The 24,326-nt window shown below is 38.4% G+C and overlaps 1 protein-coding gene across 2 annotated transcripts in view; it reads left to right on the top strand.

Annotated features, from left to right (window-relative positions):
- STAG1 (STAG1 cohesin complex component) overlaps positions 1–24,326 on the top strand; it is a 475,156-nt gene that overhangs the window by 286,620 nt on the left and 164,210 nt on the right. For both annotated transcript variants that reach the window (XM_066352127.1, XM_066352126.1), the window contains one exon: positions 20,116–20,239. In XM_066352127.1, the coding sequence (XP_066208224.1) occupies positions 20,116–20,239 (124 nt within the window). The remainder of the gene's footprint in view (positions 1–20,115; positions 20,240–24,326) is intronic.

The raw sequence follows: 24,326 nt of genomic DNA, 5'->3' as shown, positions 1-24,326 counted from the left end.
ACAGCAAACACTTTTTTTAATATAAATTTTTTATTTTAATTATTTGATTTATTTATGTATGTATGTATTTTTTACAGAGACAGAGAGTGAGTCAGAGAGAGGGATAGACAGGGACAGACAGACAGGAACAGAGAGAGATGAGAAGCATCAATCATTAGTTTTTCATTGCGCGTTGCAACACCGTAGTTGTTAATTGATTACTTTCTCATATGTGCCATGACCGCAGGCCTTCAGCAGACCGAGTAACCCCTTGTTAGACCCAGTGCCTTGGGTTCAAGCTGGTAGGCTTTTGCTCAAACCAGATGAGCCCGCGCTCAAGCTGGCGACCTCGGGGTCTCGAACCTGGGTCCTCTGCATCCTAGTCCGACGCTCTATCCACTGCGCCACCGCCTGGTCAGGCGACAGCAAACACTTTTGATTTAAATGTAGTTGTTTCTTGATTTTTCTTCTGTAGTTGTTTCTTGATTTTTCTCCTGTGGTCATGCTTTTGATGCCATATTTGTGAACATTTTGTCTTAACCTCAAAATTTCTTCTGTTTTACTTTAGAAATTTAATCATTTAATCTTTTTAGTTAAGGTATATGAACAACGCCTGTCCAGGTGGTGGCACAGTGGATAGAGCTTCTGCCTGGGACGCAGAGGACCCAGGTTCGAAACCCTGAAGTCGCCGGCTTGAGCACAGACTCACCAGCTTTAGCGTGGGGTCGCTGCCTTGAGCATAGGATCATAGACATAACCCCAAGATCACTGGCTTGAGCAAGGAGTAACTTGCTCTGCTTTAGCACCCTCACCCTCCCGTCAAAGCACATCTGAGAAAGCAATCAATGAACAACTAAGGTGCCGCAACAAAGGATTCATGCTTCTCATCTCTCTCCCTTCCTGTCTGTCCCTCTCTTGCCAAAAAAAAAAAAAGGTATATGAACCATATATAAAGTTGATTTTTATATATGGTGTGATAATAAGGATATAAGTCCACTTTTTGCATAGGGATATTAATTTGTCCAAGTGCTATTTGGTGAAAGACTATCCTTCTCCCTCCTTGACACTGTTCTTAAAAGTCAAATGATGATAAATACCAGGTTTTATTTCTGGATTTTCTGATCTATCTTTAGACACTCATACTACCTATATTTATTACATTAGCTTTAGAGTAGGTGAGTATTTTTTAAGCTTTACTGAGATATAATTGACATAAAACATGTAAGTTTAAGGTATACAACATGATAATTTGATACATATTTATATTTTAAAACAATTTTCACAATAGTTATTTAGCACCTCCATCCCATCACATAATTAATCACATTTTTGTGTGTATATGTGGTGATAAAACTTAAGATTTGGTTCTCAGTAACTTTCAAGTATGAAATGCTATATTGTTTTCTTTAGTCACCATGCTATATATTATATCCCCAGATCTTATTCATGTATTAACTGGAAATTTATACCAGTGTTTTTTCATTTTCTTCTATACCCCCACACACCCACCGAGCTTCTGGCAACCACCATTCTACTCTCTATTTTTTCTGAGTTTTACTGTCTTAGATTTTACATATAAATGAGTATATCCCGTCTTTTATAGTAAATTTTTTTATAAATAAATTTTTATTAATTTTAGTGGGGTGACATCAATAAATCAGGGTATATATATTCAAAGAAAACATGTCCAGGTTATCTTGTCAATCAATTATGTTGCATACCCAGCACCCAAAGTCAGATTGTCCTCCGTCACCTTCTATTTAGTTTTCTTTGTACCCCTCCCCCTCCTGCTCCCCCTCTCCTTCCCCCCCCCCCCCGTTACCACTACACTCTTGTCCATGTCTCTTGGTCTCGTTTTTATATCCCACCAATGTATGGAATCATGCAGTTCTTGTTTTTTTCTGATTTACTTATTTCACTCCAATATAATGTTATCAAGATCCCACCATTTTGTTGTAAATGATCGAATGTTATCATTTCTTATGGCTGAATAGTATACCATAGTGTATATGTGCCACATCTTCTTTCTCCAGTCTTCTTTTTTTTTTTTTTACAGTGATTATGGCCTTTAAGCAAACTCTTGGCCAATACAGCAAGAATCCATAAAAGAGTAGTGTCCTTAACATGTTCACCAAGTCCAAGTTGGCACCCGCACCATTCCAAATCCCTGCAAATGCAACCCAACCCCAGTTCAGTTCGTTAGGAGCTGTCACAAGGAGCAGGAGTCCAGGAAAAGTCCACATCCAGGAAAAGTCCGTATTGCACTGGAATTGTTGTCACAATTCTATACCTTGCAGCTCACGTCCAAGTCCCAATGACCGCTGCTTCTAGCTGATAATGATTCAGGTAGACTGGAAAAGCCATCTGCAGCATGTGTGGAGATGGATCTTCTGTTCTTCTCTACCTGGAGAGATGAGACCAGGTTGCTTTTCCCTGGAGCTCTGCGATTGTGGCGTGGTAAAGAGAACCTTGGGATACACTAAGTTGGGTGGCAAAGGTAAATTCATAATAGAAGTTGGCAAAGGGGGGAAAGAGAGCTCTAAATTAGGCATAGGTCCCAGCCTGAAATGAGTGGGGCATTGAGGTAGGAGGAATAAAGGTAACACTATATATTAAACAAAGCAGCAGAAAATAGGACTATCAACACCCACAACAGAGATCTTCGAGGAAAAAATAAAAAACCTGACTATTCAGGCAAGACATAGTTAAGTGGCCCTTGTGCAAATGAGATCAGTTTACCTGCTTCTTGGAAGAAATACCCTAGGCTCGTCCACAGTGTCGTAGATGGGGCCGATGGCCCTGGGCACCTTCAGCCTTCAGTGGCAAATCCCAGCATTCTGGACAAGGTTAGGTCATAGGTGGCTGGAGCAGGGCTGGAAGAGACTGAACCCTCCCTTAGAGGAGCGAGGGGGAAGCCTACCTTCCTGTGTCCCTGTTTCCTCACAGCAGAGGCATGTAAGCCTGGCAGGCTTTAGCTCAATGACCTTCCTATTCACTATTGAAGCAGGACCCAGATAAAATCCTATGAGACCCCTTTGGGGCATTGGAGCCTTTAAGGGCATATTCTCAAAGCTGGGAGTTCACCTGATCTCTTGGGCTTTTTCTGCCTCTTGGTACCTTAAAAGCCATGCTCAGAAGATCTCGCTGAGGGGTTTGAGGATCCCCATCCGCCTATATAAACCTTTTCCTTATATCTGGAGCTATTTGGAGAAAGTCAAAACAGTGTTATTAGCTGGATCAAATAAAAGAAGGTAGAAGTTTGCCAGAGAAAAAGATTTGGCGTCTCCTGTTCATCAGCATTCAAAAGGAATTTAAAATTTTTTAAGTAAAAAGCACGAGTTCCAGGATATGACTCCCCCCTTTTAAATTTTTTTAAATTGACCTTAAAATATATGCTGGGTACACTTTAATAATACCTTGACTTTAAAGACTGTAAGAAATACCCATAATTCAAAAGGTTTGACAGAATACAGTAAATGCTTTTGCTACATATGCAGGAGCATTGTCAGTTTAACCAGTTTAAGAAATCCAATAATAGAAAAATGTATACAGACAATGAGCTATAACATGCTTAGCAGCCTCTCCTGTTCTGACAGAGGTTACTATAAATCCAGAATAGGTATCCACTGTAACATGGACATAGGACTGTTTGCCAAATGAAGGTATATGAGTAACATCCATTTGCCATAGTTGTCCTGGTAGGAGTCCTTGAGGGTTCACTCCAAATGAAGGGACAGATTGTAGTATAGGACCCCTTAGACAGGATTTACCAATCTGCCATGCTGCTACTCGAGAAAGTTGAAGCTGTTTACACAGGACTGCAGCATTCTGGTGATGAGTAGTATGAGACTGAATCGCTCGATCTGTCATGGTTGCTCCAAATAATTTTCTTTTGGGTAGCTTGATCAACAAGGGCATTCCCTTGTGCTAAAGCTCCAGGGAGCATGGAGTGAGCTTGAGTATGTCCTATAAAACATGGAGCTCTATGTTGATATACAAGTCTTTGAAGAAGGAGGAACTGCTGAAATAGTTCATCAACAATTGTCCCTAAGACAGCAGTCTTTATGGTGGAAACAACCGTAAGTAAATATTTGCTGTCTGTATATAGATTAAAGGAGGAATATGGCAAATGCTGAAAAGCCATGATAATGGCATATAATTCTAGTCTTTGAGCTGATTTTAAATTGACTGTTTCAGAATAAAGTTGTCCATTGATTTGCAAAAGCAATTTGCCATTTAGTGGAAGTTTCCCAGAGCCATTGTTGTTGATCCTTTGAAAAAAGGAATAACAATAATTTTGAGGCTCAAAACCTATAAACTGTAAGGGTCGCCTATGCCCCTTGATAATCCAGGAGGCAACAAGATCAAAATATGGAAGTGTATTCCATGGGCTATTAGATGGTTCAGTGTGCCCAAGCTGTAGCTGCTCTTGTGCCAGTTGAGGAGCTGCCCTAAGTTTCTCCTGAGGAAGGGGCCATTGGTCTACCCATACAGGATTATCTGATTTCCAAGTAATTGAGTCTGTACAATGCATTATTGGGGTAGCAGGAGCTACCAAGTCCCCTATGCTAAATTTTGATATCCTAATTCACACCTTCTGGTATTGGGTGCCACTTCTATGGGGGTAAGAATTCCTCACTGTTCTTTCCCTAGTCCCTTAGTGGGCAAAAATCCCCGATCAAGCATCTGAGTACTGACTAGACCATTAGGACTGACAAGCAACGCTCCCGTATTTTTCAAAACATCTCTACCCCCACATATAGTAAATTTTTAATGTAAAATAGTGTTAAGTCTTCCTTGTTTGTTCTTTAAAATTATATTATGACTATTTTAAGCTCTTTTGCATTCCTATATAATTTTTAGGATCAGCTTGTCACTTTTTATGCAAAACCTTCCCGGAATTTTGATGGAGGATATAATGAATCTGTAGACCAGTTTGGAGAAAATTGCCCTCTAAACAATACTGAATTTTCCAATCTCAGAATATAGATTATATCTTAATTTTTTTAGCTATTTTTTAATATTTTTAGGAATTTTTAAAATGATTTTTAGTGTATAAGTATTACATTACTTTATAAATTTGTTTCTAAGTGTTTTTACGTTATGCTATTGTAAATGGAATTTTCTTAAGTTATATTTTAGACTTCATACTAATATATAAACCTTTTATTTTTATAAAATTACAAAATAGTTTTATTCTATAGTTTTGGGTTTTCGTAGATTCTTTAGGATTTGCTACGTGTAGAATAATATCTGTAAATACAGTTTTTAAATATTTTTGGTGGCATAGACAGCAACAGATAGGGACAGACATATAGGAAGGCTTCATATGGGATTTATATAGGAAATCAAACAGAGGAGCATTATAAAGAAGTAGTATTAATGAGATAAATGGAATGTTACCAATTTAGTTTTCAAAATAGAATCTTTAGATTGGATAGACTAATGACTGTTGAGTAAGTCAGGAAAAATATTCAACATAGTCAAAGACCATGGGATAATTTTAAAAGCAACCAAAAAGGAAAGACTATTATTTTAGTTATGGTAAAAGAATTTAAAAATCATAGGCCATAAAAAACAACTTAATGGGCCCTGGCCGGTTGGCTCAGCGGTAGAGCGTCGGCCTAGCGTGCGGAGGACCCGGGTTCGATTCCCGGCCAGGGCACACAGGAGAAGCGCCCATTTGCTTCTCCGCCCCTCTGCCGCGCCTTCCTCTCTGTCTCTCTCTTCCCCTCCCGCAGCCGAGGCTCCATTGGAGCAAAGATGGCCCGGGCGCTGGGGATGGCTCTGTGGCCTCTGCCCCAGGCGCTAGAGTGGCTCTGGTCGCAACATGGCGACGCCCAGGATGGGCAGAGCGTCGCCCCCTGGTGGGCAGAGCATCGCCCCCTGGTGGGCGTGCCGGGTGGATCCCGGTCGGGCGCATGCGGGAGTCTGTCTGACTGTCTCTCCCTGTTTCCAGCTTCAGAAAAATGCAAAAAAACAAACAAAAAAAAACAACTTAATGGAAGAAGAAATAACAGGAAAGATTTCAACAACAATTTTTCAAAGATGAAAAGTGGATGTTTTTTATTTTCTAGTTGAGTTTGTCATCTGTTTGTTTGTTTTGAGAGAGAGAAAGAGAGAGACAGTAGGAGAGAGAGATGAGAAGCATCAACTCATAGTTGCATCACTTTGTTTATTGATTGCTTCTCTATGTGCCTTGACTGGAGGGCTCAAGCCAAGCCAGAGAACCTTTGGCTCAAGGCAGCAACCTTGGGCTTCAAGCCAATGACATTTGGGCTGAAGCGAGTGACCATGGGATCATGTCAATGATCCCACACTCAAGCCAGCAATCCTATGTTTAAGGTGGTGAGCCCCCACTCAATCCAATGACCTGGGTGTTTCAAACCTGGGACCTCAGCATCCCAGGTTGACACTCTTATCCACCAGTCAGGTGAGTTTCTCATTTTTTTATACTACAGGGAAACATTTCAGAATCATGTTTTCAGACTTCTTATACAAGACCATGATATGATTTCTTCTGAGAAAATTATTATTTTAATCTTTTTTTTTTCTTTTTTTTTTTACAGAGACAGAGACAGAGAGAGTCAGAGAGAGGGATAGACAGGGACAGACAGACAAGAATAGAGAGATGAGAAGTATCAATCATTAGTTTTTCGTTGCGCATTGCAACACCTTAATTGTTCATTGATTGCTTTCTTATATGTGCTTTCAGCAGACTGAGTAACCCCTTGCTTGAGCCAGTAACCTTGGGTCCAAGCTGGTGAGCTTTTGCTCAAAGCAGATGAGCCCGCGTTCAAGCTGGCAACCTCGGGATCTTGAACCTGGGTCTTCGGCATCCCAGACCATCGCTCTATCCACTGAGCTACCGCCTGATTAGGCAATCTTTTTATTTTTTAACATTTTATCTTGACCTAACCTGTAGGTCAGATTGATAATTAAAATATGAATATTAATTAAAGATATTTTTGAGTGTTTATGTATCTTTGACATTTAGTTTTTATTTTTATGCCTAAAATTCTGTTAATAATAAAATTAAGGAGTAGTATATGGTAGCAAATACTTAGTCATGTCACTTGCTTATAGGAGTATTAGTGATGCAGTGCTTTTCTATGTATTTTGTCAACTATTTTCACTGATGGATATTACAACAAATAGATGAAAAATATCTTCAGTTGTATGAATATTAAATAACTGATCATTCTGAAATATATGGATTTAATTAGCAAACAGGAGAGTTTTAGCTCATTAGGTCTGCACTTAAATATTACAAAGTCTTTCTTTTGACCCTTTTTGCTTCCCTTCATTATTTTACATGCTTGCTTGTTCTTGTACTGCTCTGTAGTAACATTTAATATTTTCTAAGATAATATGTATTTTAATAACCTTTTTTAAATTTATAATTTCTATTCTTAAGTTCTTGTTCATAGTCTAATAAAAAATGGTACAATATGACTTTTCAGTAACTCCTTGAGCTGTTTCTCCCCTAGACTGTTTACAAAAAAATTTTTTTATAATTGTTCTATTTTGCAAAATGTAATTTTTTTTTAACCAAGTATTGTGACAAGACTTGTTGAGACGAATTCATTGTGTGCTACAATTTAGGTATCATACTTGAAGCTCATAATTATTTCTCTGTAGAGCTCTCTTGAGATTCCTTGTACATAAGAGATAATTGTGTCAAAACAGCCATATTAGCCGAGAGTTATTTTCCAAACTTTGTATAGTAGTAATTTTAATTTAGTCAACTTTTTTACTAGGAAAGCATTTGTAAGGGTCCTACGAGAAATATTTAATTAAAACTTATTAAAGTTATTTTTTTGTTGTTGTAAGCAAAAAATATTTGATCCAACTGCCAAGAAAGTAATACAAAACAAAAACAAGTCCAGATATTAAATTATAGGTTTATGTCTTCTAAAATACACATATTAACTGTGAGGATCAGTAAATTAAATATTTTTTTTCATAGAAATGAACATAATCATTCTTTTATGCTGTAAAATAGTTACACCAAAGGATTTTGCCCCAGAATCATTCTTTTCTAGATTTAAATCTGTTTCTTTGATTTTGCATATAAAGTGTATCCATATTTCATTTTTAGTTACTTCAAGTCTTCAGTGCCACAGTGCTATAAAATTAGTCCATGTTATGATTGTCTTAACCCTTTCCTCATGTCTTTTTTTGCCCTCTACTTTAATTTTTGCTTTTCAAAACTCTCAGACACCTGCATCTAAAACATTACCTTTTTAAATGGAGCAAGGCTGTTGGAAATAGAATTAAGGTGTTAAAAAGAAAGTTTATATGAAAACCAAGGATTGGAGTTTTCTACATGAAAAAAATATCCATAATATCAAAAGATGTGTTGTAATTAAATCAAGGATTATTTAGAAACGTGCTGCGTTTTTATTTTATACTTTTATCTACTTAAATAGAATGTTAGCTCCTAGAAGTTAAGAAGGCTTCATCAAAATATTGATGGTATATACAGAAAGGATCTGTGTTCTAAGAACATAAGCTTTTAGAAGTCTAGTAGGCAAGACAAAAAGGCATTAGAAACTAGAGATGGTTATTAAAAAGTTCTGAACAATAGTTCCCTATTGAAGTAAACTTAAGCCTTTATATTCTCTAGCCTTAGGAGTTAGCCATCCATAATCTCAGTACCTAACATTGGTAATAGTATTTTCTTTCTTTTTTTTTTTATAATAATTTTATTTTTTTAATGGGGTGACATCAATAAATCAGGATACATATATTCAAAGATAACAAGTCCAGGTTATCTTGTTGTTCAATTATGTTGCATACCCATCACCCAAAGTCAGATTGTACTCTGTCACCTTCTATCTTGTTTTCTTTGTGCCCCTCCCCCTCCCCCTTTCCCTCTCCCATTCCCCCCTCCCCCCTGTAACCACCACACTCTTATCAATGTCTCTTAGTTTCACTTTTATGTCCCACCTACGTATGGAATAATGCAGTTCCTGGTTTTTTCTGATTTACTTATTGCACTTCGTATCATGTTATCAAGATCCCACCATTTTGCTGTAAATGTTCCGATGTCATCATTTCTTATGGCTGAGTAGTATTCCATAGTGTATATGTGCCACATCTTCTTTATCCAGTCATCTATTGACAGGCTTTTTGGTTGTTTCCATGTCCTGGCCACTGTGAACAATGCTGCAGTAAACATGGGGCTGCATGTGTCTTTACGTATCAATGTTTCTTAGTTTTGGGGGTATATACCCAGTAGAGGGATTGCTGGGTCATAAGGTAGTTGTATTTTCAGTTTTTTAAGGAACCACCATACTTTCTTCCATAATGGTTGTACTACTTTACATTCCCACCAACAGTGTATGAGGGTTCCTTTTTCTCCACAGCCTCTCCCACATTTGCTATTAATAGCTATTAATGTCTTGCTAATAATAGCTAATCGAACAGGTGTGAGGTGGTATCTCATTGCAGTTTTGATTTGCATTTCCCTAATAGCTAAAGAAGATGAGCATCTTTTCATATATCTGTTGGCCATTTGTATTTCTTCCTGGGAGAAGTGTCTGTTCATGTCCTCTTCCCATTTTTTTATTGGATTGTTTGTTTGTTTGTTGTTGAGTTTTATGAGTTCTTTGTATATTTTGGATATTAGGCCCTTATCTGAGCTGTTGTTTGAAAATATCATTTCCCATTTAGTTGGCTTTCTGTTTATTTTGTTATCAGTTTCTCTGAGCAAAAACTTCTTAGTCTGATGTAGTCCCATTCATTAATTTTTGCCTTCACTTCTCTTGCCTGTGGAGTCAAATTCATAAAATGCTCTTTAAAACCCAGGTCCATGAGTTGAGTACCTATGTCTTCTTCTATGTACTTAATTGTTTCAGGTCTTATGTTTAGATCTTTGATCCATTTTGAGTTAATTTTAGTACAGGGGGTCAAACTGTAGTCCAGTTTCATTCTTTTGCATGTGGCTTTCCAGTTTTCCCAACACCATTTATTGAAGAGGCTTTCTTTTCTCCATTGTGTGTTGTTGGCCCCTTTATCAAAAATTATTTGACTATATATATGTGGTTTTATTTCTGGGTTTTCTATTCTGTTCCATTGGTCTGATTGTCTATTTTTCTGCCAATACCATGCTGTTTTGATTGTCGTGGCCTATAATAGAGTTTGAAGTCAGGTATTGTAATGCCCCCAGCTTCATTCTTTTTCTTTAGGATTGCTTTGGCTATTCGGGGTTTTTTATAGTTCCATATAAATCTGATCATTTTTTGCTCCATTTCTTTAAAAAATGTCATTGGAAGTTTGATGGGAATTGCATTAAATTTGTATATTGCTTTGGGTAATGTAGCCATCTTGATTATATTTATTCTTCCTAGCCAAGAATAAGGTATATTCTTCCATCTCAATATATCTTTTTCGATTTCCCTTAACAGTGGTTTATAGTTTTCATTATATAAGTCCTTTACATTCTTTGTTATGTTTATTCCTAAGTATTTTATTTTTTTTGTTGCAATTGTGAAGGGGATTATTCTTTTGAGTTCGTTTTCAATTGTTTCATTGTTGGCATATAGAAAGGCTATTGACTTCTGTATGTTAATTTTGTATCCCGCGACCTTACTGTATTGGCTTATTGTTTCTAGTAGTCTTTTTGTGGATTCTTTGGGGTTTTCGATGTATAGGATCATATCATCTGCAAAAAGTGATACCTTTACTTCTTCTTTTCCGATATGGATGCCTTTTATTTCTTTGTCTTGTCTGATTGCTCTGGCTAGAACCTCTAGTACCACATTAAATAAGAGTGGAGAGAGTGGACAACCCTGTTTTGTTCCTGATTTAAGGGGGAAAGCCTTCAGTTTAGTGCCATTTAATATGATGTTAGCTGATGGTTTATCATATATGGCCTTTATCATGTTGAGATATTTTCCTTCTATACCCATTTTGTTGAGAGTCTTAAACATAAAATTGTGTTGTATTTTATCGAAAGCCTTTTCTCCGTCTATTGATAAGATCATGTGGTTTTTGTTCTTTGTTTTGTTGATATGGTGTATTACTTTAACCGTTTTACGTATGTTGAACCATCCTTGAGATTCTGGGATGAATCCCACTTGATCATGATGGATTATTTTTTTAATATGTTGTTGTATTCCGATTTGCTAGTATTTTGTTTAGTATTTGAGCATCTGTATTCATTAGAGATATTGATCTGTAGTTTTCTTTTTTTTGTGCCATCCTTGCCTGGTTTTGGTATGAGGGTTATGTTGGCCTCATAAAATATGTTTGAAAGTATTGCTTCTTCTTCAATTTTTTGGAAGACTTTGAGTAGAATAGGAACCAAGTCTTCTTTAAATGTTTGATAAAATTCGCTGGTATAGCCGTCAGGGTCTGGACTTTTATTTTGGGGGAGGTTTTTAATGGTTTTTTCTATTTCTTCTTTACTAATAGGTCTGTTTAGGCTTTCTGCTTCTTCTTGACTCAGTCTAGGAAGGTTGTATTGTTCTAGGAATTTATCCATTTCTTCTAGGTTGTTGAATTTAGTGGCATAAAGTTTTTCATAGAATTCTAGAATAATTCTTTGTATATCTACGGTGTCTGTGGTGATTTCTCCTCTTTCATTTTGGATTTTGTTTATATGAGTTCTTTCTCTTTTTTCCTTGGTAAGTCTTGCCAAGGGTTTGTCAATTTTGTTGATCTTTTCAAAGAACCAGTTCCTTGTTCTATTAATTTTTTCTATAGTTTTTCTGTTCTCTAATTCATTTATTTCTGCTCTGATTTTTATTATCTCCTTTCTTCGGCTGGTTTTGGGTTTTCTTTGTTCTTCTTTTTCTAGTTCCTTAAGGTGTGAAGTTAAGTGGTTCACTTGGGCTCTCTCTTTTTTGTTCATATATGCCTGAAGTGATATCAACTTCCCTCTTATCACTGCTTTTGCTGCATCCCATAGATTCTGATATGTCGTATTGTCATTTTCATTAGTCTGTATATATCTTTTGTTCTATGCACTTATTTCTTCTTTGATCCATTCATTTTTTAAAAGTATGTTGTTTAGTTTCCACATTTTTGTGGGATTTTTTTCCTCTTTTTTGCAGTTGAATTCTAGTTTCAAAGCTTTATGATCAGAAAATATGCTTGGTACAACTTCGATTTTTCTGAATTTGCTGATGTTGTTTTTGTGGCCCAACATATGGTTAATTCTTGAGAATGATCCATGTACACTGGAGAAAAATGTATACTCAGTCACTTTGGAATGAAATGTCCTGTAGATGTCTATCATATCCAGGTGCTCTAGTGTTTTGTTTAAGTCCACTATGTCTTTGTTGATTCTCTGTTTGGATGACCGATCTAGAACCGTCAGCGTTATATTGAGGTCTCCAAGTATGATTGTATTTTTGTCAGTTTTTGTTTTAAGGTCAATAAGTAGCTGTCTTATATATTTTGGTGCTCCTTGGTTTGGTGCATATATATTAAGAGTTGTTATGTCTTCTTGATTCAGTGTCCCCTTAGCCATTATGAAATGGCCATTTTTGTCTCTGAGTACTTTTCCTGTCTTGTAGTCAGCATTATCAGATATGAGTATTGCTACGCCTGCTTTTTTTTTGGATGTTATTTGCTTGGAGTATTGTTTTCCAGCCTTTCACTTTGAATTTGTTTTTATCCTTGTTACTTAGATGAGTTTCCTGTAGGCAGCATACAGTTGGATTTTCTTTTTTAATCCATTCTGTTACTCTGTGCCTTTTTATTGGTGAGTTTAATCCGTTTACATTTAGTGTAATTATTGACACTTGTGAGTTCCCTATTGCCATTTTATATCTTGCTTTCTGTTAGTTTTGTGTCTTGTTTGATCCTTCTCTTTCGTTTTTCTATCTTTTGTTTTTATTTGTTTGTATTCCATACATCTTTCCTCTGTTGCTACCTTTTTTATCTCATGTGCTTCTGTGGTGGCTTTTTCAATGGTGGTTACCTTTGAGTAATGAAAAGGGTCCCTACCCTGTTCATTGTAGCGAACTATTTTGTGAGTACTTTTGCACTCCATCGTCCTTTGCTACTGTTAATCTCCATCTTCTCCCCCCCTTTCTTTTTGTTGTTGTCACAGTTTAAATTTGGTTTTATTGTGTTCTTCTTGGAGCTTTTCCTTGTGGCTTTGTTTTTTTTTTGTTCTTTGTATCTGATTGGAGAACCCCCTTTAGTAATTCCTGGAGTGGGGGTTTTCTGATGATAAATTCCCTCATCTTCTCTGTATCTGTGAATGTTTTTATTTCTCCTTCATATTTGAAGGATAGCTTTGATGAGTATAGTATTTGTGGCTGAAAGTTCCTCTCTTTCAGGACTTTAAATATTGGGGTCCACTCTCTTCTAGCTTGTAGAGTTTCTGCTGAGAAATCTGACGATAATCTAATGGGCCTTCCTTTATATGTTGTATTCTTCTTTTCCCTGGCTGCCTTGAGAATTTTTTCTTTGCTGTTGGTTTGTGTCAATTTTATTATGATATGCCTTGGAGTAGGTTTGTCGGGGTTAAGAAAACTCGAAGTTCTGTTTGCTTCTTGAACTTGAGGCTTTAGTTCTTTCCACAGGCTGGGGAAGTTCTCATCTATTATTTGTTTGAGTATGTTCTCCATTCCATTTTCTCTCTCTTCTCCCTCTGATATACCTATTATTCTTATGTTATTCTTTTTGATGGAGTCAGATAATTCTTGTAGGGCTATCTCATTTTTTTTTTATTTTTGAGTCTTTCTTCTTCTCTCTGTTGTGCCTCAAGTTGCTTGTCTTCTGTTTCACTAATCGTCTCTTCTATCTGACCTGTTCAATTAGCTAAGCTTGTTACTTCGTTTTTCAGCTTGTGAATTGAGTTTTTCATCTCTGTTTGATTTGTTTTTATAGTTTCAATTTCCTTGGACATATATTCTTTGTGTTCATTGAGTTGTTTTCTGAGCTCCCTAAATTGCCTTTCTGTGTTTTCTTGTATATCTCGGAGGAATTTTAGGATTTCTATCTTGAATTCTCTGTCATTTAGCTCCAAGGTTTCCAATATATTAAATTTTTTCTCCATAGATTTTTCCTCATCTAGCTGTGTTACCTCTCTTTCTTTTGTATCCATGATATTTGATTTTCTCTTCCTTAATGGCATCTGAGGGTGGTTTTGTTGATAGTATTAATGAGATTTAATAAAGAATAAAAAGTTAAAAAAATAAAAAATCGAAAAGAGTTATTTTTTTAAAAAAAAATTAATAATGAAATAAAGAAAAATAAAATAAAATAAAAATATTAAAAAAAGGAATTTATTCCCCCCCTCCTTTTTTCCTCTCCTCTCCTCTCCCCTCTTCCTTGAGAAAATCTTGTGGTGAACTGTGAATTATAACAAACAATGCCTGTAATGGAGGGCCTGAATTGGGGAAAAGTAATAAAGGGGCAAAAAAAAGAAAGAAAAAAGAAGGGGGTATGGACCCACAAAAAGCAAATAAGGAAAAAATTTGGGTCAAGAATAAAATGATTTGCTTTTAAGTGTTGGTTGCCTGAGAGTTATGATGAGAGGAATAAGAGGAAAACAGAAAAATGGGGGGACAAATTAAAAAATTACTATTGTATTGGAACAAGAACTAGATAAAATGGAGAGCCAGGGATGGGAGCACTGCTAGTGAGTTAAAAAAGTGAAGTAAAAACCCCCCAAAATGCCACAAACATAAGTTTGAGTCCCAGGTAAGATAATTTGTTTGTTATTGAGGTTTGAATGAGAGGAGATGTAAAGGAGAAAGGAAGAAACTAATATAGAGGGAGAAAAGAAAGAGAGAGAGAAAAAAGAAGGAACCACTAAAAGAAGAAAAAAGAAAAAAGAGGAGAGAGAGAGAGTTAAGGGTTTTGGAATGTAACCCTCATAGAGAGAAAGGAAGAGGAGAGAAAAGATAATGGGAGATGTAACACTTATGGGTAGTGTAGTTCAAGGAGAGGAGAGAGTAAGACCGGCAGAGAGTTAATCGGCCAAATTGGAGGAGGAAAAAAAATATCAAGAATGAAGATAAGAGAAACAAACGAACAAATATAATAAAATGGGATAGGTTATAAAGTCTGCAGATTATTCTTGATTTTGAGAGGTTATCTTCTTGCTTTTTCTTTTCTCTCCCTCTTCCTGGTCGGCGACTCTGTACCCCGGCTTCTGCCCCTTTGGCACGCTCAGGTAGAGGTTTGCAGTTGATAAGTTTCTATGGCGATGTCATGTATTGTGCTTTAGTCTCGTTGGTAGTCGAGGCTCATTAGCATTTATAGGCTCCGCCAGTGAGAGAGTCCGTGTTCCTGGAGCCTTTCTCCTAGTCTTTCCTTCCTCAATTAGTAGCCTGATAATCCAGCTATAGGGTTGCTGCTGCCTCTGCCTGGATACTAAGAGGCTCAAAGAGCTGGCAACTCCCCACTCTATTTCCACTCAGCACAGGGCTCTGGGTAAGGCTCAGTCAGTCAGAGCTGCTAGCATAATCAGGCAGGCTTTCCACCCACTCAAAGACCTCTGGCTCTGCCACTCTGTCCGGTAACACAGGCAGGCGCCCACTTCTAGGGCGCTTGGAGGAAACTCTCGCTCACTATCTGCGCACACAGACCAGGATATCTGGCCAGCAGTCTCACACTCTGAGTGAAACCCCCAACCGCATGGAAAAGTTGCAGCGTTGGAATTGGCTCTCGCTCCGTCCCCGTGCGCGACTTTTGCAAGGTGCTGGGGCGGCCCGAGATTCCGCTTTGGCCCACACAAAGGCCCCTGACTCTGCCCCTCTGTGCGATAACACGGGTGCGCACTGCCGAGGCACTCTGAGGAATCTCTCGCTCACTATCTGCGCACGCAGACCAAGATATGAGGCCGGCCGCGTTTCCCTCTGAGTGAATCCCCTAGCAGCACGTAAAAGTTCCACCTTTGGAATTAGTTCTCAGTCCCTCCTGTGCGCGGCATTCCCAGGGCGCTGGGGCTGCCCAGAGATTCTGCTTTCAGCCCACACAAAGGCCTCTGACTCTGCCTCTCTGTGGGGTAACACGGGCACCCACTCCCGGGGCTTAGGAAGAAATGTCTCACCCACTATCTGCGCGCGCCGACCAGGAGATCGGGTAAAATGGCTGCTCCGCTTGTCTTTCTTTGTTTGGGTTTGGCGCGAGTGTTAGCTTGTATTGCCCGGGTTGCCACAGGATCAGTTTTTCCTCGGCTTGGATCTCTGTGCCACAGCCTGGTTCGGCCGTTTGTTCCGCCGCCTGGATCTATTCACCCCCTTTGCCCGCCTCAGTTTCTATATTCACGGATCCCAGAGAAAGCTGCCCTGTTTAGGTTAGTGAGGAAGGCGGAGCATTTCTTACCCCCTATTTCCTTCGGGGTTTGGTTATATATTTAGCCAATTTTTCGCTCGACCATACCTTCGGGTGTATTGCAAAACATCTGGAGGCTCCAAGGATAGGTTTTTCTGTTTCTGGTTGAAGATCTTGTTGAGTTTTGGGGGAGATTTATTGGTATCGCTTCCTACCCCGCCATTACTCTGACGTCATCTCCGGTAATAGTATTTTCAATGGTAATGAATAGAAGAATGATTGAGCTGTGTATATATGAGATTACCATACTCAGTCATCACTATAGTTTTAATTGGTGAATGATACCTATTTATCTTGTCCTCAATCTGAAAAACATAGCCATGTGTATGTATGTGTATTTAAGGATTAATTTTTATAAAGGTGTAATAGATCAGTGTACAGTGTATCTCTGGGAGTTGTCTACTTAGTAGGACTGAGAAAGCTAATAAAATGCTATGATTTCGTTGTTTAGTGATTGTGTTTTGTTTTTTGTATGGGGCTATTTATTTTTGCTGTTATTTGTTTTTATTTGGACAGCTTTATAGAAGACAAAGTACGTGAACTTGCAGTTTATAAAGATGGAAATTCACATTAAATATTAGAACAATACCAAGTGCCAGGCAAAGTTTTGTGAAGTGCTGATTAATGGAGAAATTGGTCAATGCTAATATAAAATTGAAAATATATACTCCTCACCTAGTTATTTCACTGTTATCTATAAAAACAGACTAACAGACTTAGTTGACTGTGTCCTGCATCAGGTACACAGTGTTCCAAGAAAAGTAATACTTGCCTTTCCACATGTGAAGGGTTTTAGTATTTTTTTCCTTTCCTTTTTTTTATTTTTATTTGAGAGAGAGAAACATCCATTTGTTGTTCCACTTATTTATGCATTGATTTTGATTCTTGTATGTGCTCTGACTGGGAATTGAACTTACAACCTTGGAATATTGGGACAGTGCTATAACTGAGTTGCCCAGCCAAAGCACGTTTTAATATTTTCTATCCTAAATACTTTTTTTTTTTTTTTTACAGAGACAGAGAGTGAGTCAGAGAGAGGGATAGATAGGGACAGACAGGAACGGAGAGAGACGAGAAGCATCAATCACTAGTCTCTCTCTCATTGCCCGTTGCAACACCCTAGTTGTTCATTGATTGCTTTCTCATATGTGCCTTGACCGCGGGCCTTCAGCAGACCGAGTAACCCCCTCGCTGGAGCCAGCGACCCTGGGCTCAAGCTGGTGGGCTTTTCCTTAAACCAGATGAGCCCGCACTCAAGCTGGCGAGCTCAGGGTCTCGAACCCGGGTCCTCTGCATCTCAGTCCGACGCTCTATCCACTGCGCCACCGCCCGGCCAGGCTATCCTAAATACTTTTATATTTTGTTTGTTTAGAGTGAGAGAGAGACAGGAAGAGAGAGATGAGAAGTATCAACTCATAGTTGTGTCACTTTATTTGTTCATTGATTGCTTCTCATACGTGCCTTGGCTTGGGGACTACAGTCAAGCCACTTACCCCTTGCTCAAGTAGTGACCTTGGGCTTCAACCCAGCAATCTTGTGCTCAAGCTGGTGAGCATACAGCATACACTTAGGCTGGATGAACCCACTTTCAAGCTGGCAACCTTAGGGTTTCGAACTTGGGATCTCAGCGTCCCAGGTCGATGCTCTATCCACAGCACCACCACCTTATGTTTTTGTTGCCACTCACTAAATGTATTTCATAATGTACTCATAGGTAGTGATGCACTGTTTGAAAAATACTATCCACCTACCTGCCCTGTGGTAGCACAATGAATAAAGCATCAACCTGGAATGCTGAAGTTGCTAGTTCAAAACCTTGGGCTTTCCTGGTCAAGGCATATATGACAAGCAATCAATGAACAACTGGAATGAAGCAACTAATTTTTCACTCCTATATTCCTTCCCCCCGTAAAATCAATAAATGAAATCTTTTTTTTTTTTTTTTTTTTTCAGGGACAGAGAGAGAGTCAGATAGATAGATATAGACAGACAGACAGGAACAAAGAGAGATGAGAAGCATCAAACATCAGTTTTTCATTGCAACACAACATCATAGTTGTTCATTGATTGCTTTCTCATATGTGCCATGACCGCGGGCCTTCAGCAGACTGAGTAACCCCCCGCTCGAGCCAGTGGCCTTGGGTCCATGCTAGTGAGCTTTTTGCTCAAGCCAGATGAGCCCGCGCTCAAGCTGGCAACCCTGGGGTCTCGAACCTGGGTCCTTCCGCATCCCAAGTCCGACGCTCTATCCACTGCACCACCGCCTGGTCAGGCAATAAATAAAATCTTAAAAAAAAGAAGAAGAAAAATACTACCTGAGGGAAACTCTCACACATGTATACAAGAGGACATGTACAAGAATGTATATGGCATTCACTATTAATAAAAGAAATTTAGAAACACTCTAGATGTCTGTCAATGAGAAAATATATAAATAATTTGTATAGTATTTATAAAGAGACACTGAACAGCTGTTAAAATTAATATATTGGAACTGGAACTCTGCGAATCAGTATGTATAAGTGTCAAAACATGGTTTGTGAAAAAACAAATTGGAGAGAGTACCTACAGGATATTAATAATGTAAAGACTTAAAATCCATAACACAATACATTTAAAGTTAAAGCATATAAAGCTATAGATAGGAATGATAGTCATTGACTCAAGGGTAGTAATTTATTCTTGGGGATAGCGATGCATCTGTAAGAGGTATATAGTAAGTTTCAACTGTAATTTAGTTCTTAACTAAAATATTACAGTTGAAATACTTTTATTATATTCTCAATAACTATTATATCTTAAAATTTTTATATTTAGAAAAAATAAATGTCCTTGAGCCATTTATATTTAATATTTTAAGGGTCTAGCAAGATCCTTTCACAGTTGCAGTTAGAGCTATCTTTTTATGCTTTTGTCTGTAAATGACTAGATTGATGGCACTTAAAAAATTACAATAAACACTTAATGGAAGGTTTAGTAGGTGCCAGGCACAGTTCTAAATTTTTTACTTTTATTAAGTGACTTCATTCTCACAGTAACTCTGTAAGCTGCGGGTACAGTTATCCCTATTTTACAGATGAGGAAATCTAAGAAAGGGGGCTATAACTTGCATAAGGCTGCATAGTTAGTAAATAGACCCAGAATTTGAATTTAGGATGTCTTGCTCCAAAGCCTACACCATTAACCTTTACACTAAAAAGAATACTAACGGCAACAAAAAAAAATTTTTTTTTAAAGAATAAAACTAAAGATTGTATATATTATGTAGTATGACTTAGAAAGGGAAAGTTTCTCATATTTTTACTCTTAAGCAATGACAGGGACTTAAACAGAACTGAGATTTATTAAAGCAGAGAATGAAATATTAGAATGCCCGAAATCTCATAAAACTTTCTTTTAATTCATTAGATGTGTGCTAACTTAAAAAGATTCAGTAATTTAGAAAAGCAGTTTTAGAGTTCTATTTATTCTGTTTTTGAATATTGGTACTCTGAATTGCTCGGAAGATTTAACATGTTTGTTAACTCCATAATAGCTGCGAGGCTTTCAGAAAGCTCCAAATGCCCACTCAGTCCAATGAATATAGAGAGATTGCATTAAGATAAGATGATTTTCAGAAGCATTATTTTTCCTTTGGTATTGGTAGTCTTTATTGTACAGAAGCCATATAAAAAGAAGATATTCAAGTTAGAGATCTTTGAGAGTGCAGATATTAAATACAGCTATTAGGAATGTTAATATTTATTGCTTGCTGAAAATGAGTATGGAGTACTTTCTAGCTTTTCATATTAATCAGTTTTTTTATTCTTTTTTTTTTCCTTCCACCTCCAGTGATGCTATTGCTGAGATTAGAGCCATTTGTATTGAAGAAATTGGAGTATGGATGAAAATGTATAGTGATGCCTTCCTAAATGACAGTTACCTAAAATATGTTGGCTGGACTCTTCATGACAGGGTAAGTTATTCTATTTCAGCCTTTGATAGAAGGTATGCTTGTCTTATTACTAGACAATATTTTTAACAATATGGAAATCTAAGATGATGCATCAGAGTAACTATTCTGTCCCTGGCTGGTGGCTGAAAGGATAGAGTATCATCCTGGTGCACTGAGGTCATAGATTTAATCCCTGGTTAGGGCGCTTATGAGAAGCAATCAATGAGTGCACAACTAAATGGAAAACTAAATAGAACAATTTGATGCTTCTCTCTCTCTCTCTCTCTCTCTTTCTTTCTTCCTCCCCCTCCCCCTCTCTCAAATCAATGGTAAAAAAAATTTAAAATAACTATTCACTTGGTGGCCATAATGAAATTTGAGGCATCAGCTCATGTATGAAAGCCATTCTTACTTAGTTGTAATGCTGTCTTAAACCAAAATTAACAGTTTGGTACATATAAAATTTTAAGACACTATACTATCCCAAGAAGCTAATTAAGATATTTTTCTAGTTTGGAATCAGAAGAGATTCCTTATTTTACTTAAACTTTAAAAACTAAATAAGCTTTCTCGTTTTGAATTCTTTAGACCTGTGGTGGCATAGTGGATATAGTGTTGACCTGGAACACTGAGGTCGCTGGTTCAAAACCCTGAGCTTGCCTGGTCAAGGCACAGACGGGAGTTGATGCCTCCTGCTCCTCTTCCCCTTCTCTCTTTTCTCTCTCCTCACTAAAATGAATTGTTTTAAAAAAATTTCTTTAGGCACATGTCACAGTACAGTGTTTTCTCAGAGTTGAGTAGATTTGTTGTATTCTAGGATATTTGATCTAAAACTATATTTTTATTTTAAAGGCTCTGACTGGCCTGGCTGGTTGGCTCAGAGGTAGAGTGTAGGCCCAGTGTGTGGAAGTCCCAGGTTCGATTCCCAGTCAGGGCACACAGGAAAAGTAACTATCTGCTTTTCCACCCCTCCATCTTTTCTCTTTCTTCTTCCCCCCCCCCCCCCACCCTCCTACAGCCACGGCTCTTAATTGTTTGAGCACCTTTGCCCCGGGTGCTAAGGATAGCTCCATGGGCTCGCCTCAGGCACTAAAATAAAATAGCTCAGTTGTAAAGTAGCAGAGTAGCATCCCCAGGTGAGCAGAGCATCGCCTGGTAGGAAGCTTGCTGGATGGATCCTGGTTGGAGCACTTTTTTTTTTTTTTTTTGGAGCACATTTGGTAGCCTGTCTGCCTCTCCACCTCTCACTTTAAAAAAAGAAAAGGCTCTGACTTATTTTTTTTTATCATTTTTAATTTATTTTTTTTATTTCAGTTGACATGTATTATTATATTAGTTTCAGGTATACACTCCAGTGATTAGACATTATATAACTTAATATGCTGACCAGGCAGTGGAGCAGTCAGTAGAGCGTCGGACTGGGATGCAGAGGACCCAGGTTCAAAACCGCGGGGTCCCTGGCTTGAGGATTGGATCATAGAAATGAACCCATGGTCACTGGCTTGAGCCCAAAGATCGCTGGCTTGAAGCCCAAGGTCACTGGCTTAAGCCTAAGGTTGCTGGCTTGAGCAAGGGGGTCACTCGCTCTGCTGTAGCCCCCCAGTTGAAGCACATATGAGAAAGCAATCAATGAACTAAGGTGCCACAATGAAGAATTGATGTTTCTTACCTTTCTCCCTTCCTATCTTTCTGTTCCTATCTGTCCCCCTCTCTGTCTCTCTGTCTCTGTCACATAAAGAATAAGTGGCCATCTGTTAAACCTTATACCCATCTGACACTGTACATAGGTGTTAGATTATTATTTATTACATTTCCTATGCTGTACTTTACATCCCCATGATTTTGTAGGAACTAATTTGTACTTCTTAATCACTTCACCTTTCTCACCCATCCTACGAACTCCCCTTTCATCTGGCAACCATCACAATGCTCTCTGTATCTAGGAATCTGTTTCTGTTCTGCTTATTTTGATTTTTTTATTCAATTTTTGATAGTGCAGTGAAGAAAGACTCTAACGTTTTATGTAATTCTGGATTGGTGGTGATGAACTCTTTTTTTGCTTTTTATGTTCTTCATTTCCAAATTATAGCTTTGCTGGTTGATAGATAGCTTGGTTGTAGGTCTTTATGATGTTCTTGGTGTGGACCTCTGTGGGTTCATCTGCCCTTCCTGGACTTGTATGTCTATTTCTTTTACCAGGTTAGAGAAGTTTTATGTAATAATTTTTTTTTTAAGATTTTTATTTATTAAGGAAGGAGAGAGAAAGACAGGAACATCAAGCTGTTCCTGTATGTGCCCTGACCCGGTATGGTGCAACCTCTGTGCTTTGGGACAAAGCTCTAACCCACTGAGTATCCGGCCAGGGCTGTAATTATTTTTTCAAATAGTTTTTCAAGTTTTTGTTCTCTCACTTCTCCTTCCAGCACCCCCATGATGTAAATGTTGAGTACGCTTGAAGTTGTCTAAGAGACTCTTCACATTATTTTCATTCTTTTGGATTCTATTTTTTTTTTTTTTTTTTTGATTGAATGTTTTTGCTTTTTTATATTTCAAATTGCTGATTAGAGTCTTGGTGTCATCTACTCTGTTGTTGATTCCCTAAAAATTATTCTTCTTTTCAGTTATTGTATCCTTCATTTCTGACTGGTTCTTTTTTATGGTTTTTGTTTGTTTATTTTTATTTTTTGCCTTTTTCACGCTGTTGAAGTTCTCACTAAGTTCCTTGAGCATCTTGTACCTGTTGTTTTAAACTCTATCTGGTTTGCTTGCCTCCATTTTGTTTAGTTCTTTTTCTGGTGATTTCTACTATTTTTTCACTTGGGACTGGTTTGTTTCTGTGTATTAGGTAGAGCTGCTACATTTCCTAGATTTGGTAGAGTGGCCTTGTGTAGTATGTGTCCTGTAGGGCCCAGTGGCACAGCCTCCTTGTTCACTTGAAATGAGCTCTCCAGGTTGGCCCCTTTGTGGGCTTGTGAATTGCCCTTTTGTAGTTGAACCTTGATTGCTGTTGGCATCACTGGGAGCTATTGACCTGCCAGGCCAATCAGCTGACAGGACTGTCTGCAACTACAGTGGAGGAGCTGCTGTGCAGGAGTCGACCCTACAAAGGATCTGCTTCAGTGAAGCTTTGGTGCTCACTGAGTTGGCCCCTTGAGTGTGTCAATTGTGAAAGCAGTAGGGTTATAGTCCAGTGTGGTGTGAAGCTGTCTACTGGGTACACTGGTTCTGGGGCCTCCTGGGAGACTGCAAGGTCAGCCACTGCTAGTACCTTTCCTGGGGCCATCTGGTACAAACTACAAAGCGACGTACAAATGGCAGCTGCTTGTGCTGGTCTTGGAGGTGCCCAGGAGATGCCAAGGTGTGCACCAAGGCAGGCTGCTGCTAGTGCTGGACCTTGGACCACTTAGCAAGATATCTGGGGTACACAGAGGCCAGATGCTGCTTGTTTGAGAGATTTTAGGAAAGTTCGAATCATGAAGGATGAGAGCACAGTTGTATGGAAAAGGCACTGGACATGACTTAGATGGGCCCACAAGTTGGGTGGGGCAGGCAGGGTCCCATGGAATCATCAGGGCAGGGCAAACATCATGAATCAGGTTGAGAAAGAGTCAGGTATGGTGCCCACCTATTTTTTTTTTCTTTTCCTTTTTTTTCTTTTTCTTTTTTTTTTTTTTACAGAGACAGAGAGAGAGTCAGAGAGAGGGATAGACAAGGATAGACAGGAACGGAGAGATGAGAAGCATCAGTCATTAGTTTCTTTGTTGCGCATTACAACACCTTAGTTGTTCATTGATTGCTTTCTCATATGACCCCCTCTCTATTGATGGCAGGGGATGTCTCATAAAAGAACAATAGCCTCTGCCAGCATTTTTATCTGACAGAAAGCTACCCTGCCCCAGATTTTTCCCAATATGTTTCTGGTTTGTTTGTTTTTTTTGTTTTTTTCTGAAGTGAGAAGCAGGGAAGCAGAGAGACAGATCCCATGTGCCTGACTGGGATCCACCCTGCATGCCCACTAGGGTGCGATGCTCTTCGCATCTGGGGCGTTGCTCCATTGCAACTGTAGCCATTCTAGCACCTAAGGCCGAGACCGTGGAGCCATCCTCAG

The sequence above is a fragment of the Saccopteryx leptura genome, chromosome 10, assembly GCF_036850995.1.
Source record: "Saccopteryx leptura isolate mSacLep1 chromosome 10, mSacLep1_pri_phased_curated, whole genome shotgun sequence".
NCBI lineage: Eukaryota > Metazoa > Chordata > Mammalia > Chiroptera > Emballonuridae > Saccopteryx > Saccopteryx leptura.
Note: the sequence above shows the minus strand (reverse complement) of the source record. Positions and strands in the feature narration are given on the sequence as shown.